Source organism: Epargyreus clarus, unplaced genomic scaffold (genome assembly GCF_041222505.1).
Source record: "Epargyreus clarus isolate Ecla_fem2 unplaced genomic scaffold, WU_Ecla_fem_2.2 ptg000014l, whole genome shotgun sequence".
Classification (NCBI taxonomy): Eukaryota; Metazoa; Arthropoda; class Insecta; order Lepidoptera; family Hesperiidae; genus Epargyreus; species Epargyreus clarus.
Window position 1 is genome coordinate 10,656,681 of NW_027332222.1, and position 13,748 is coordinate 10,670,428.

At 33.7% G+C, this 13,748-nt stretch overlaps 1 protein-coding gene across 5 annotated transcripts in view; it reads left to right on the forward strand.

Moving 5' to 3' along the window:
* The window catches only part of sick (sickie), a 306,579-nt gene that overhangs the window by 124,603 nt on the left and 168,228 nt on the right, over positions 1-13,748 (forward strand). For all 5 annotated transcript variants that reach the window (XM_073080100.1, XM_073080099.1, XM_073080102.1 and 2 more), the window contains exon 3: positions 13,229-13,542. In XM_073080100.1, the coding sequence (XP_072936201.1) occupies positions 13,229-13,542 (314 nt within the window). The remainder of the gene's footprint in view (positions 1-13,228; positions 13,543-13,748) is intronic.

Consider the following 13,748-nt stretch of genomic DNA (forward strand, 5'->3'; position numbering starts at 1 on the left):
CTAGTTTGAATGAGATTCTTATTATGTTAAAACGATAATGCTACACTTCAAAATGTATCGATTACAAATAAATGATCTATTAATAATAAGAATTCATTCATATTTGTTTCTTACGCGACGCCATTATGTATTCCCTATTCTATACTAACTTTTCACTATGAAGCTCTTTGTGGTTCGGTATTCAGGCGACGTGATGATATTTATATGCGATGCTTATCACGATCTAATTGTGAAGCACTAAAATAGACACTGTAAATACGCCAACGTTTTATTGATACCCTAACATATCCGATGATACTCTCTTATCCATTGTGGAAATTCCATCTTTTATCCTGTTTTAGGGTCGCTAAAACATATCAATGACGAATACGAAGTTTTCATCCTCATAGTCTCCTATCACACGTTCCGTTTTGATAGCCATGGATAAAACTATGTATGGTTTAAGGTGTTGTACATATGCTGTGTTTGGACTAAAATGGTCAAACAGATATACAAATATTTGACGTTATTATTTAGTATATAAAAATCAGTGCAAGCATCTGTCAAAGATATGATGTCTATTGTAATTTGGGAAGGTTTGCAATTGTTTTGACCACTTCATTTCTGTTGGAATCTATGCTCGTTTCCGTGTTCTACTCCATTGAAAAATTTAAATTATTTATTCACGATACCTATATTCAAAAATATCTGTTGTTTTTTCGATTAAAAGGCAGGATGAAATCTAAATAGAATCGAACATCGTTGTTGACTTTAGCACCTCGCGATTCGTTGATACCTAGGTATCTTGGTTTTCTTGTTTGCGGTGATCCGCTTGTAATAAAAATTCTGTTAGTGAGAGTCCAATTCGTAGATTGGCTCTGGAGTTGTCTGGATGCCCAATATTGGCTCAATTTTGTTAGTCATACGACTTTTGTTAGTAATACTACTGCAGTTCAGGTAGGGGTGGCACGTGTTTGGATTTTTGAACTACTTGAAAAAATCTTGAGATAAATGGTTGAAAAACTAAAGGCTAGTTTACATAGTCCTTCTTCCATATGTAAATTATATAGACTACTGTATATCATTGATAACATTTATCTGGAAGGTTAAATGCATACAGATTACAAACATAAAATGTTAAGTGTATTTTAAAGTGTTGTTACGAGTAGTGAAATTATCAAGTTGTAAGGCTATTTCTAAGGTTATTTGTAAGAAAATTAACAGTTTAAATAATTATTATTCCATTATCTTTGTACTTACTGTAATGGAATAAGTAGGACGAAAACATATGACTTAAAACACAATAATACAGTTTGATTACATAAATAAACTCTATCCGGACGGAATTTAATGTCTCGTTTACGGATGTACGGTGCCAAGGCACGCATCTATTTTCGGTAAGGATTTGGCAACCCTGGTATTCACAAAAGAAACAGTAGAACTACCGAATGCGGACAATTCAGTTGTATTGTTTCCGATTTCCGGAGGAGGTCAATTAAAATTTTTCTTTTGTTTATTGTTCGCGACAATTCGTTAGTGAATTTCTTCAGCGCTGTTGCGAGTTTGAGGTTGCAGTTTGTTGACACTTTGAATAAGATTTATATTCATATATTGAAATCTTTGTGTCCTATGAAATCATAGTGATAGTTAATGTTTTAAGCTTTATTTATCCATTAACATCGTGATATAATTACTCTTTATTTATTGACTTCGTGATCGAACATATTGTTTTTTAGAATACTTGATTACTTTTTCTGCCCATACTACTTTTGTTTTGAACATAGTATCTATTTAAAGTAAGGCGACTTAATTTAATTAAGCACCTTATTAGCTACCTGCATTTGTAATAACTGCTCTACATTACTTACATTGTTAAAGAAATATTCTTCAACTATGCATTTTTTTCAAACAAAGACACCTTACGCAATCTATTTTTATAAACACTATAAATGAAATTTGAGTGTAATTTCATAACTGCCTTCGTTGGTTCATTCATTGTGAACTAGCTTTCCCCGCGGCTTCGCTTACAGTAACTTAAAATTCGCCTACAAATCTTAGGTGAGTGGCACGTTAAAATGTTTTTATCTAACCCTCGGAGACAGTACCCTTTTTGGGGTATAAAGTACCCTATGTCCTAATCTGGACCTCGGACAACGTGTGTACAAAATTTCATGTAATTTCATGACAATCGTTTATGTAGTTACGGCGTGAAAACATAACAAATAAAATACAAAACCACGAATTTATACTACATATTAGGTTTGAATGCGCTTGTGTTCTCACGAGGAAGCGGTTCGTAGAAAAGTATAAGTACATAACAACTGTTAAACAGTCACGAATTAATAAAAAATGCCCGACCATTTCTCACGATACTTCAATCGGAACATTATTGTGTAACTCATAAGTTCGTTACACGAAACAAATCAAGTCACTCATTTCAAGATTTGTTCCGGCTGGCGGTTAACACCTCGATGGGTATTAAGGATGCCAAATTTTCGGAATTTTAATTTAGGACGCAAGTAATCGACTGGTTTATTCCTTTTAACTACATGTTATGAACTACAATTAAATAAAAATGGACCTATAGATTTCTTAACAAATTATTTTTATTAGTTAATAGTGTTAAAGTTTTAACTTTTAACACTTACTTAATATGTAGATGCATAAATATAATTTTTACTTTATTAGGTAATTTGCTTAGCGTAAATAAATACATTTTGCCATAATTTAAAATACTGTTCAAATTAACTAGGAATTATTTAATAAATTAAATTACTTGTTAATTAAAAAATATTATTTTAAATACTTACACAAATACATAAATATTTTTTTACCATGACTAAATGAACAAATTACCTTTAATCTTCTATTCTACGTACTGAGCATACAGCATATAAAATGGAAATATTAAGACCACATTTTCTGTGATTTCTGCCCTACATTTGCTTGCCATTAAAACTGTGATTAAAATCTTACGAGCAAGTATGGTTACAATTGCAAGGCTGTCCCGTAAAATCCAGAACGGTTGGCAGACGTAGTGGAAACGTAAGTGGGCTAATTTGTTGCGTACGATTTATTACTGGGAAGGTACTTTGAAGAATAACAGGCAAGTCGTTAATGGGTAATACTTAACGAAGACGGTAAAATTCTTGTTATTCACTTGAACTCTCACAAAAATTGGTGGGAGCTGAGCGTGTCAGTGGGTTACGGTGTTATCTAGTTAAGTGATCTAATATGTTCGATACCAATCGTCGTATCGATTTATAAATTTTAGACTTCTCTTGCCCGATCGCAGAGGTAATGTGGGATTGCTGAAACAATCCTTACATACATATGATAAAGGTAATACTTAAACCATACATTAAACTTAATCAGAGTACACAGTTTAAAAAGGGGCATAAAAGTTTAAAAAGTCTGTAAGAAAACGTGTGCTGAGTCCTTGATTACATCTTCTTCTTAGTCGTTTCGCTCTTGTCAGAGCGGTCGTGGTCATCATGTGTTGTATGTGGGGGCTCGCCTTGATTACATAACACATAGTATACACATATATACACATAATATACACATAGTATACACATAGATATGTACCAAATAAACAGTGTCAACATATTACGGTCATTATCAGACTTATTTAAAAAATATGTAGTTTTTAGTTTACGAGCGTTCTTGGTAAATGCTTGACATAATTTTGCTATAAAATTACAAGTTTTACTAATGTTGACATTCGTTGTCTCGGAGTTGTTTCAAGATAAATAATAATTATTTTAATCAGTTTTAAAGTTAAATAGGCCCCATGAGTAAGGCAGTCCCTTCAAATAATTTAGTAAAATATGCCGCAAAATAATTCGTAAATTAGGATACAAAGGAACCACTAAATTTTAAGGATATAAAGCTTGATTATGATGTTTATAAAGGTTAATTATAAGAATACATTGTATGTCACAATGATTTCATTATACGAGTATAAATTTCATTATTAATATGTTACACTAACCAGAAATAGCAGCAAGGATTCTTAAAAACTCTGTACTGGTGTAATTTAGAGAAGTATGAAAGCAGTTTATATTTATATTACACCGAAAATAACTGCTTCAATAGGTTTCGTTTAATATAATGTTACAATAATTTACTGTAATAATATATTCACTCTATGGTAAAGCTTACGAGCTAATTATTTTTAATATTATGCGTTCAAGTATCTATATTTTAAAATTTTGAGAGTGTAACGTATATCTGAGAAAAACACGGCATGCATATTGTAATGTATTAATTTACAAGATAAAGAATTTTAATTACAACGAACAAGCTACGTTACGTAATGTTTACTGACTGCAGGTACTACCTTTTATGTCTCAGCCAATATTGCTAGTGATTTCGAAACCTATAAATTGAACAAGTTGAAAGTCAAGTGCATCCCGTTATTCGGGCTTAGGTCATGGCGCACCGGCGCATGCGCATGTATGTCGAGTCCTTGTCCCGCGGCAAGTGGTACGCTATCTGCGTACGCGCACCCGTTCGCACCTTCCAATAACGACCGCAATTAACGCCAGGCGCGGTAAAATTTTAATAAACATGACACACGTTTATAGATAGCCTTATGTGAGAAATGTTGTAAGCGTCTGAAGCACTTAATTACTTTTAGCGAGCGGGCGAGCGAGCTTGTTCTATTTGATAACTGTAGTCGTAGTAGCAAGTAACGTATATTCTCCATTTGGTAACTTAAAAGGTGGTAGAACCCTTCGTGGTCGAACCACGACCTTATTAAAGTTGTGTTAAATGTTACTGTGTTCTGTTATCAATAGTGTGATAAGGAAGAGACACTCATCTAAGCCGATGAAACTTAGTCCATACCGGCGGCAACGCATCACATTATATAGTGTCTATTAGCCAATACCACTTGCCGCCTGTTTACATGAAAGCAATAATGTCAACATATAAATCGTGTTTTACGAGGTTTTAGCGGTATCTAAGGTATTGTAGTTGCTCTGTGCTCCTAAGTCTTGCAGACACGTCAAAACGCCAAAAGGGAAAAAAAATAATCTAACCATTAAATAGATAAACCTAATCTTTCGTAAAACGTTGACATTCGTAATAAAACCTCATCTCTTTTATTCACAGAAAGTGTTTCATCTCGTTCACGGCTGCCAGCATTTTCTTTATAAAGGGCCACAATAAATCAAGATAAAGGGCCGTTCGTAGGGAAACTGAAAAGCAGATATCAATTTAACAGAACAATGCTAAGAGAGTGTCACGACGGTCACGCGATACTCGCACGGACAGACATAATAACCAGTTATTTAGGTCTATTGTGCATCAAAATACGTTTATTTAGAAAATGTTTAAGGAAAGCGGGCGAAATTAATCGAAACGGTATATTTACTGTCTGTTATTATAATCGATTTATAAAATATCTGGAAATATGAGTCTATTTAATCTAAAACTTCTCGAAATATAATCCCGTTTGGTTTGTATAGTATTTTTATAGTTTACTGACTTACGCGTGTTATGTAATGTTATGATATTAGAAATTAATTATGAAACGGTTTAAAAGTAGCGGAAAATATAGGATAAGTTGGGTGAGACTTCTCTAGAAAAGGTTCCCAAAGTTGTGTTAAGTCTACCAACCCTTACTTGACTAGCTTGATGAAATGTGACCTTAACCTTTCCCACTCTGGTTAGGAGACTTGTGCTCACTGTCCAGCAGTGGGACAAAAATAAGTTGATGATAATGTCTTGATACGTCTAATGTTGTATTTAGTGCTATTATTATTATTATATTGGTGCTCTGTACAGGAGGTATTTCGTTTCAGCAATATTACGTATATTACGAGTACTGCAAGTCATTTTCGGTATGGCTACACTATTTTGTACTAACGAGTTTGTAATGTTTCCGTAAAAACTATATTTTAAACGCAATCGAAATTTAAGTATCCAATAAAAAGTTGTTTATGTCAAGAAAATACGTTTTTTTATTTCTTTTTAGAAAAAATGAATGCAGTAATTGAACTCTGTTAACATTATTGTTCGATTTTTATCAACTATTTTTTCACGTGGCTTTGCGTGCACGAAATTTAAATTATTACACGGTTTTTTTTTACATTTTTTATTAGACACCCTATGTTCCGCTACATGACATACCATTTTAATTATATAAAACCTGACTCTCATTGATCTAAAATTTCACTTTAATTTTTAAACATTTGACTGCAACGAGAGTAAATGTTAACTCCTGATATATTTTGGCATCGCACTTATACGCTCTACGCTAATTATAGGCAAAGGCAGAAGATTTTTTTTTATAATATAGGAGTAGCAGACGAGCATACAGTCCACCTGTTGATTAGTGGCTACTGCCGCCCATGGACATCTGTAATCAATCCCAGATAGGATTAGATATTCCCATCTGAGGTCGGCCACAGATGCGCCGCTACCCCTGAGGACTAAGCTGAAACGCCTCGGAAAAGTCTGTCTCCCTTACCATACCCTTCAAACCGGAACACAGCAGCGTTATTAGGTAACACTTCCGTTATTAGGTAGAAATAGGTGTAACGGTGGTGCCGCCGGAGTCGAACCACAAAGGGTTCTACCACTTACAAAAGATATCTTTATTTTACACACAGACACTTCAGTTTTACTAATTCGTATAGAAACAAACTAATAGTAGTCGATGAAGGGCGAATGTTTCGCCTTTCTAGACGTCGATTCAGTTGCGCGTGCCACATTATTGATACGCTGGATTTAAATATTTCTTTTGTTCACAATAGCTCGCGGACCCAGTAATTTTATACCTGAGGCAGTTATAACTTTATTAGAATTTAATACAATTGAATAAGCTCAAAAGAATATCAAGTTTCTTGCAATTTATTTTTTCTTTCGTGTCACGGTGACCAAGTTCTTATATTCTAAAGATATGACGAGATAAAACTGTCTTCCTATTTGAGTTTACGATGTCTGTGCTTTTGACCTCAATTTTTATTTTTTGCATACACTTATTTGCATGTTAAATATTTGCTTGACTCGGGGCATAAGATAGCTTGAAAAGTTAAAAGTAGGTAAAGAAAAATATTTTTGAGTAGACCTTTTGAAAGCTCTGTGAAGATTTATTTTTAAAATATACGGGTGGAGTAAACGGAGATAAAACTACTTTAAGATATTATTTATATTAACTCCAGTTTGATTGACTTATAATTTTTGAAATATAATAGATAACTTGAAAGATGTAAATAACTGTGAGATACTCATTAAATAAGTAATACTTTACACCATTAAGTAAGATTTTAATAGAGTGTAGGATAAAGTACGTAATTCTTGTATTGGTTCACGTATCTGATTTATGAGGATTATGACTCTGGATAGATATATACGGATTATGCTACAAGTTGTTACAAATAGCTACACACTAAATCTGAATCATAAAAAAAACCTACACGTGATATTACCTTTGTGCAGGACTCTTGAATATAATAGTACTTACAAAAAAAAGTGTAGTTTTATGTATTTAAAAAAATGTTTGTTACAATATGACGTAAGTAGCCCAGGTATGTTGAATCTATTTATATTGATTACTCGATATTAGTTTACTCTGAAGGTAACTATTTTGTAAACAAAGCTGTACTGTAACTAGTTATTTTTGTAAAATTATGTTCCGGTACGACGGAGATTTCGCGTTCACTGTTCCTGGAACGAAATTAAACATTGTTAACTTTCTTTTTATGATTGCTTGATAAAGGTCAGGAGAAAATCATCAAAGCAATCGATGGTGATGAGGAAACGATTTGGTAACTTTAGAATTAAATAACTAAGGAAGTTCGAAATAAAATCAGTAAGACAGAATATTGTACTCATAGGTTAAGTTCAATAAATATTAATGGTTAGTATGATAAAATGTTACATGTATTATTAAAATGAGCTCATTCCAAAAGTTACTTAATGAAATTTCGTATACTATTGATAGAAACAGAGCACTTGGAATTAGGATCGATCATTTTGAGATATTTCCATCAAGCAGATTTTGGAGGTCTTACTAATAACCCAACCATTCATTGGCGACGTTTATGCTTCTATTCGTCCTGTGTCCACTTCATCTGTCTGTTCTTATGCTTCTACTTGTCCTGTGTCCTCTGCATGTGATGTTGCGCGCCGTCTTCGTTAGGTAGTCCTTTAACACCATCGAAATCACCCTGTACCTTTGCACAGACATGTTCGCCACTCCAGATTCTTTCTTTTAAGTAGTTAGTCATTTGAGATACTTCATTTCTCCTATATTCCCAGGAGCTAGTTCAGTATGCTCTTAAAGTTTACATGTGAAGTAGTTTTATTGACTGATTATGAGCGTTTACCTCTCTGGAATTTTAAGTAACTTCTCACATCATTTATTTTAAATACGTTGTAATCGTAATGCTTCCATCAACTTTACTACTTGCTTGTGCTGAAATACCTTAATGATACAATTTGGTCTCAACAAAGTGTTGTTGTGTCTTAGGTAGGTAGTTATATTTTCTTTCAAATTAGATGTAGATATACCATTGGATTTTATTTATTTTCGCGAACGTAAAATGCATTTTACCCATCTTTAAAAAATATTAGGTGAAAAAAATTGAAATATACAATTTTTCATTCTGTTAAGTCTTAGACGGAAGTCTTTCCTGAGAGAAGTCTATTCATTCTTTATCTTGAAGAGTCCCAGTTGAGTTGTCTTTTTGTCGCCTGAAAATTAAAAAGCCTCTTTTGAGGATCTTAGCCTTCGTTTGAAATGACTGAAAACGGAAAATAGGACGAGAAAAGGATTTTTATATTGTTTTGTTCTTAAAGTAAAATAGCAGTTACAGGCTAGTGGCAAAAATATTGGTCTCCTTTAGAGGTTCGAGTTCGAAGGGATTTTTCATGTTTTGAACTCGCAATAGATTTGCCAAAGACAAATTATAACTTTTCTAACGGCGAAGAAAACTACCAATTGAACTTCTCAATTCAAATTCAAATCTCGTACATTCAATATTCTTTATGAATATGTTTGTGATATGTGGGACTTTGTAATATTGTTGAATCTACCATCGCTTCATTAGGTCCTTTACTATGCAGCAACGGCGCAACTCTATCAATTCTTGTTTATGGAAACCTTTTCCTTTTCTGAGAAACACTATAAGTATACACTAGTTGGTTTACCTAATTTCAAACAGCAACGGAATACCAGTAATATACAGTAGTAACCAAAACTTGTAAACAGTAGGACTACCATGAGTTTACAAAAGTATTACTCGCTAGCGACTGCGTAAAATAAATGTATGAAAAATTGTACAGCGCCTCTGGTGGTTACTCGTAGAACTAAAATCCGTAGTGACGTAACTCGATACGTAAAAAACCTATCGAAATCAAATCGCTAGCGAATGTCATTATGATCTATTGCCATACAAATTCGGTCCCATGAGTCATTAATTTGACAGTCGTTGTCAAGAAATACCGTAACGATAGTAGTTATGTTATTCACTAGCAAAATGACAATAGTTTTCTATTTACCATTTCTATAGTGGCGTTTCTATGCCAACTCATGGTAATGGCACAGGTAAACGGCAACCTTACTACAACCGCAGAGGAAAAACATTATTCTTAAAGCGAAGATTTAAAACTGACTGCACAATGTAGACCATTGTTACGTGATATCAGATCTGCACGTGACAATGTCACATCCTTGTAACAATCAGACATAAAAGAAATTGTCACCAATTCAAGGTTACGCGGACGAAACGTTTAACCTCATATCGCGTCAATGTTGTTATTTTATTGCTAATATTTATTTTTAAATTAACTTAAGGTTGGTGTAAGTAATTAAACAGTTTTGTCGGGTGTCACAAAATAAAATAACATGCCGATTAATTACTTCTTCTGGATTCTAAATAATTGACGTGTAAGACTAAAGTCAAATAAGAATTATTATTTTGGTCTGGAAGATAAGGTTATATCTAACTCACATTAGTCACTGGTGATAACTTCATATAACGTTGAAAAATAATTATATGTTGGCTTGCACCTGGAATTTGAGCCACTGTCCTCCTAATTGAGAAGGCAAATTTCAACCTCTAAGCTAGCCTATTCACTAAACATGATAGAATGACATAGAAAATTCTAGTGTTATAATAATGGATTTTAGACAGACTCAATTTATTCAATTTTTTCTTATTTAGTAGACTAAACGTTGGATTGATTATTGATAACATTGGAAGATAGATTATTGCTAATAAGCGTATGCAGACTTTTGGAAACGGTTTAATAATTCTTACCTAAATAAAAAAAAAGTATTGAATAAAATTTGTAACCGAATTCACTTCAAAAGTTCAAAACCATGAGCACATTTGACCCATTTAACAGATGCTTTGTTTATGTTTTCGTGGATTAATCACAACTTCCTGAATTGGAATTCTTTGCTCTCACAATTGGTTTGTTTAGATTGTAATACGAATTAGAATGATATATGTAGTACCGGGAATCATATGGCCCGCGGGCGTGCGTTTATACAAAACAAGAACAGATGGTCTCCTTTCCTACATGTGTTATACAAGATATACAAAGTATTACTATCTTATGGATTGGCACGTTAACGAATAAACCTATGTTGTTTTTGTAGTACGCCTGAGGGTTACATAATATAGGGCCTCGAATTTTTCCACAGACTTGTTAAAGGAAACGCTTCCTATTAGTGGCGTACAAAATTGTTTGCCTGTTATACCACAGAAATATACTATTAGATAATGTAACTACAAAAAGCCCAGAGTTATTTATTTTTAACGTCTTTTGAAGGAAACAACCAATTAATTAGGTATGTTTTGATCTAAGACGAAAATCTTAACAAAAAAAATCTTAGTGTTTAAATTGCATTGATACTTAATTTTAAAGTACCTTCTTCTACTGCTTTATTATAAAAAAAATACTGCGTTAATTCAAATAATCCTTCTCTTCTTTTTCTTACCAATAGAAATTACGAGTCACATTCCTATTTAACAGAATAAATCACGGGATTAAGAAATTACGACAATGAAAACAAATTTTCGACCAAATTATTTAATTAGCCAGTTTTCCTGTTGCATTCTGACATGGGACTCAAATCCGGTTGGGATGCAGGCAGTGACCTATGAGATCAGGAGACGAGCCTTGTAAGGGCCGGCGCCACGCATGGCTGAACAGTTCCACTAATGTGGTACTAATGTGGTAACTTTTGTCGTAGTAACCCGTATTTTACGGGTATTCAAGAGTACAGTGCGGTGCCTTTCGCACGTTTTTAGTATTTTTTTATAGATAGGAACTCTAAATTTTAAATATGAAAACCACTGTCATGATTTCAAAGTCGTATTAAAATATATTTAGGTATCAAAACAACTAAAGATGAATTAAATAAATTATAAAAAAAAAATTAACAAAAAAATACAACCGACTTCTATGTCACTACAAAGTAAAAAATAATTGAAATAAATGTTGGTTCAGTACATATTTCTGAAGTCGGCGCTCATGTTAGACACACTGTTTACATCGTTATCCAACGAAATATATTGAGCGGAACACAGCAGGGCCTAACACTGCTGTTATAAGATAGAAATCTACCTAATAACAGCAGTGTTAGGCCCTGCTGTGTTCCGGTTTGAAGGGTGTGGTAAGGGATACAGACTTTTCCGAAGCGTTCCAGCTTAGTCCTCAGGGGCAGCGGCGCATCTGTGGCCGACCTCAGGTAGGAATATCTAATCCTATCTGGGGTTGATTACAGATGTCCATGGGCGGCAGTAGCCACTTACCATCAGGTGGACTGCAAGCTCGTCTGCTACTCGTCTTAACGGTTATTGATTACACATACTTTGCTCTCAAGTTGGAAATTGAAGTAAAGGCGAGCCAAAAACTTTATGGAGGATAAAATTGATTAATAAAATTATGTTTCGTTTATGAATTGTGAAATCAATAACAAGCATGTAGAATAATTCAACCATAGGCATAGGGTAACCTTATATAGCTTTGGTTTTAGAAAGCATAAATGTTTATAAAAAAATCGTAATCTATTTCAAAACTCAACAGGAGCGAGACGTTTATAAAAATTATAAACCGGAATTCAAACTAATATTCTACTGAAAAATTACATCTATGAATTACCTTCTGTGTTACAGACAGTTAAAAATTACCATCATAATGCAATAGGTACTTGGGGCCGCCTTCTCACTCTTTCATAACAGCTAAGTAGATCGGGGTCTTGATGGTTGGCCGAATGTTTTCACGATTTTATTATTGTTTAATGTTCTATAATAATATATAAAACATAGAATTCTTCCTACAAATACACATTAACTTCTAAGAGATGTCGCGTGGAAATGTGTATTTACGCGGGCCCTGAAAGTCTAAGGTCCTTATGGAAGTTTAAAATGCGTTCCAAAGTAATTAAGATACACCAAATTTTTTCGATGAAAATCTCATTTTTTTTTGTATAGAGTCAATTCTAGTGCAATTACAGAAGTTTAAATATCCAATGACTATAAATTGTAAGGAATTTGGGAAAGACAATGTTCGAAGCTTCGGGCGAAAATATCGAAAATTTGAAACATGTATACTTACGCATTTATAAATCATTAGTATTTTAGGTGTCCGAAAGTTCAGGCGAAAATTTCGAAACTTTAAAAAATCGCATACGCTATTACAATTTTCAAGTAAAAATTATTTTTGTGTACACAACAGAAACGTATGCCGCAACGGCTTACCAAACTGGCGACCCACTAAATAGTAAGACACGGTTTCGATGTCTAGTTTTTATATCAATGATAAATGATAATAGATTTATTGCATTGCACATGCTCCTCGCGTACTGAATGTCGCGATGTGCGCCTCAGAAATCACAATAGGGCATCGTAAAGGCATGTCTATTTGTGTAAATACATTGATCATAATACCGATGTGTTTTTAAAATAACATTTTGTAAGAGTACAGAAATACTTTTTTAAAATGGCGAGACACCAAGAGTAAAAATATCTCCTTTTATTTATTGTGGGCGAATGTTTATTTACACTAAAAGCTGACAGTGTGATTTCTAAAAATTAGTAACTTACTTTCATAAGAATGCTACTCATATATGTTTTTCTTCTTACATGTCTTCCTACTTAGCTATTAATTATTGTAACTATGTAAAGTTTACTTACCAAGGCGATGAGGCGATAAATGTTACATAATTATATTAATTATATTTTGTCAAACATAAGTTAATATTTCTTTTTTTTTTTCTTTCCAGTTGGAGAACGTCCAGTGCTGTTTGGATTTCCTCCACGCACAAAAAGTCCAGGGATTGGAACAAGTGACAGCTGTAGACATCCGCGACGCAAAACTTAAAGCGGTCCTTGCATTATTTTTCGCGCTCAGCCGCCATAAACAAGCGACGAAACAGAGAATAACGCCACCTACCGGCAATGGTCCGAACATTGGGAAAAGTTCAAGCGAAGACGTCGCCTTAAGTTCCGTCCAACGAATAACAGGTGGCAGCAGCTGCGATGAAATTCTAACAGCGTGTGGGAATAACGTCGAAATGACGACGTTAGCTGCAAATAGGTAAGTCATTTGAATATTATTTTTACAATGCTTTGTATATTTTAAAAATATCAATTAAATTACCCATCAGTGTTTTACGAACGAAGACATGTAGCGCCATCTTACGGCTGTTACTAGAACTGTTTCGAATGTGGGTGATAGTATTGACCAAGAAGTGCACGCAGTGTTCAATAGATGGCACTAGTAGTACGAATTGAACCGCACAT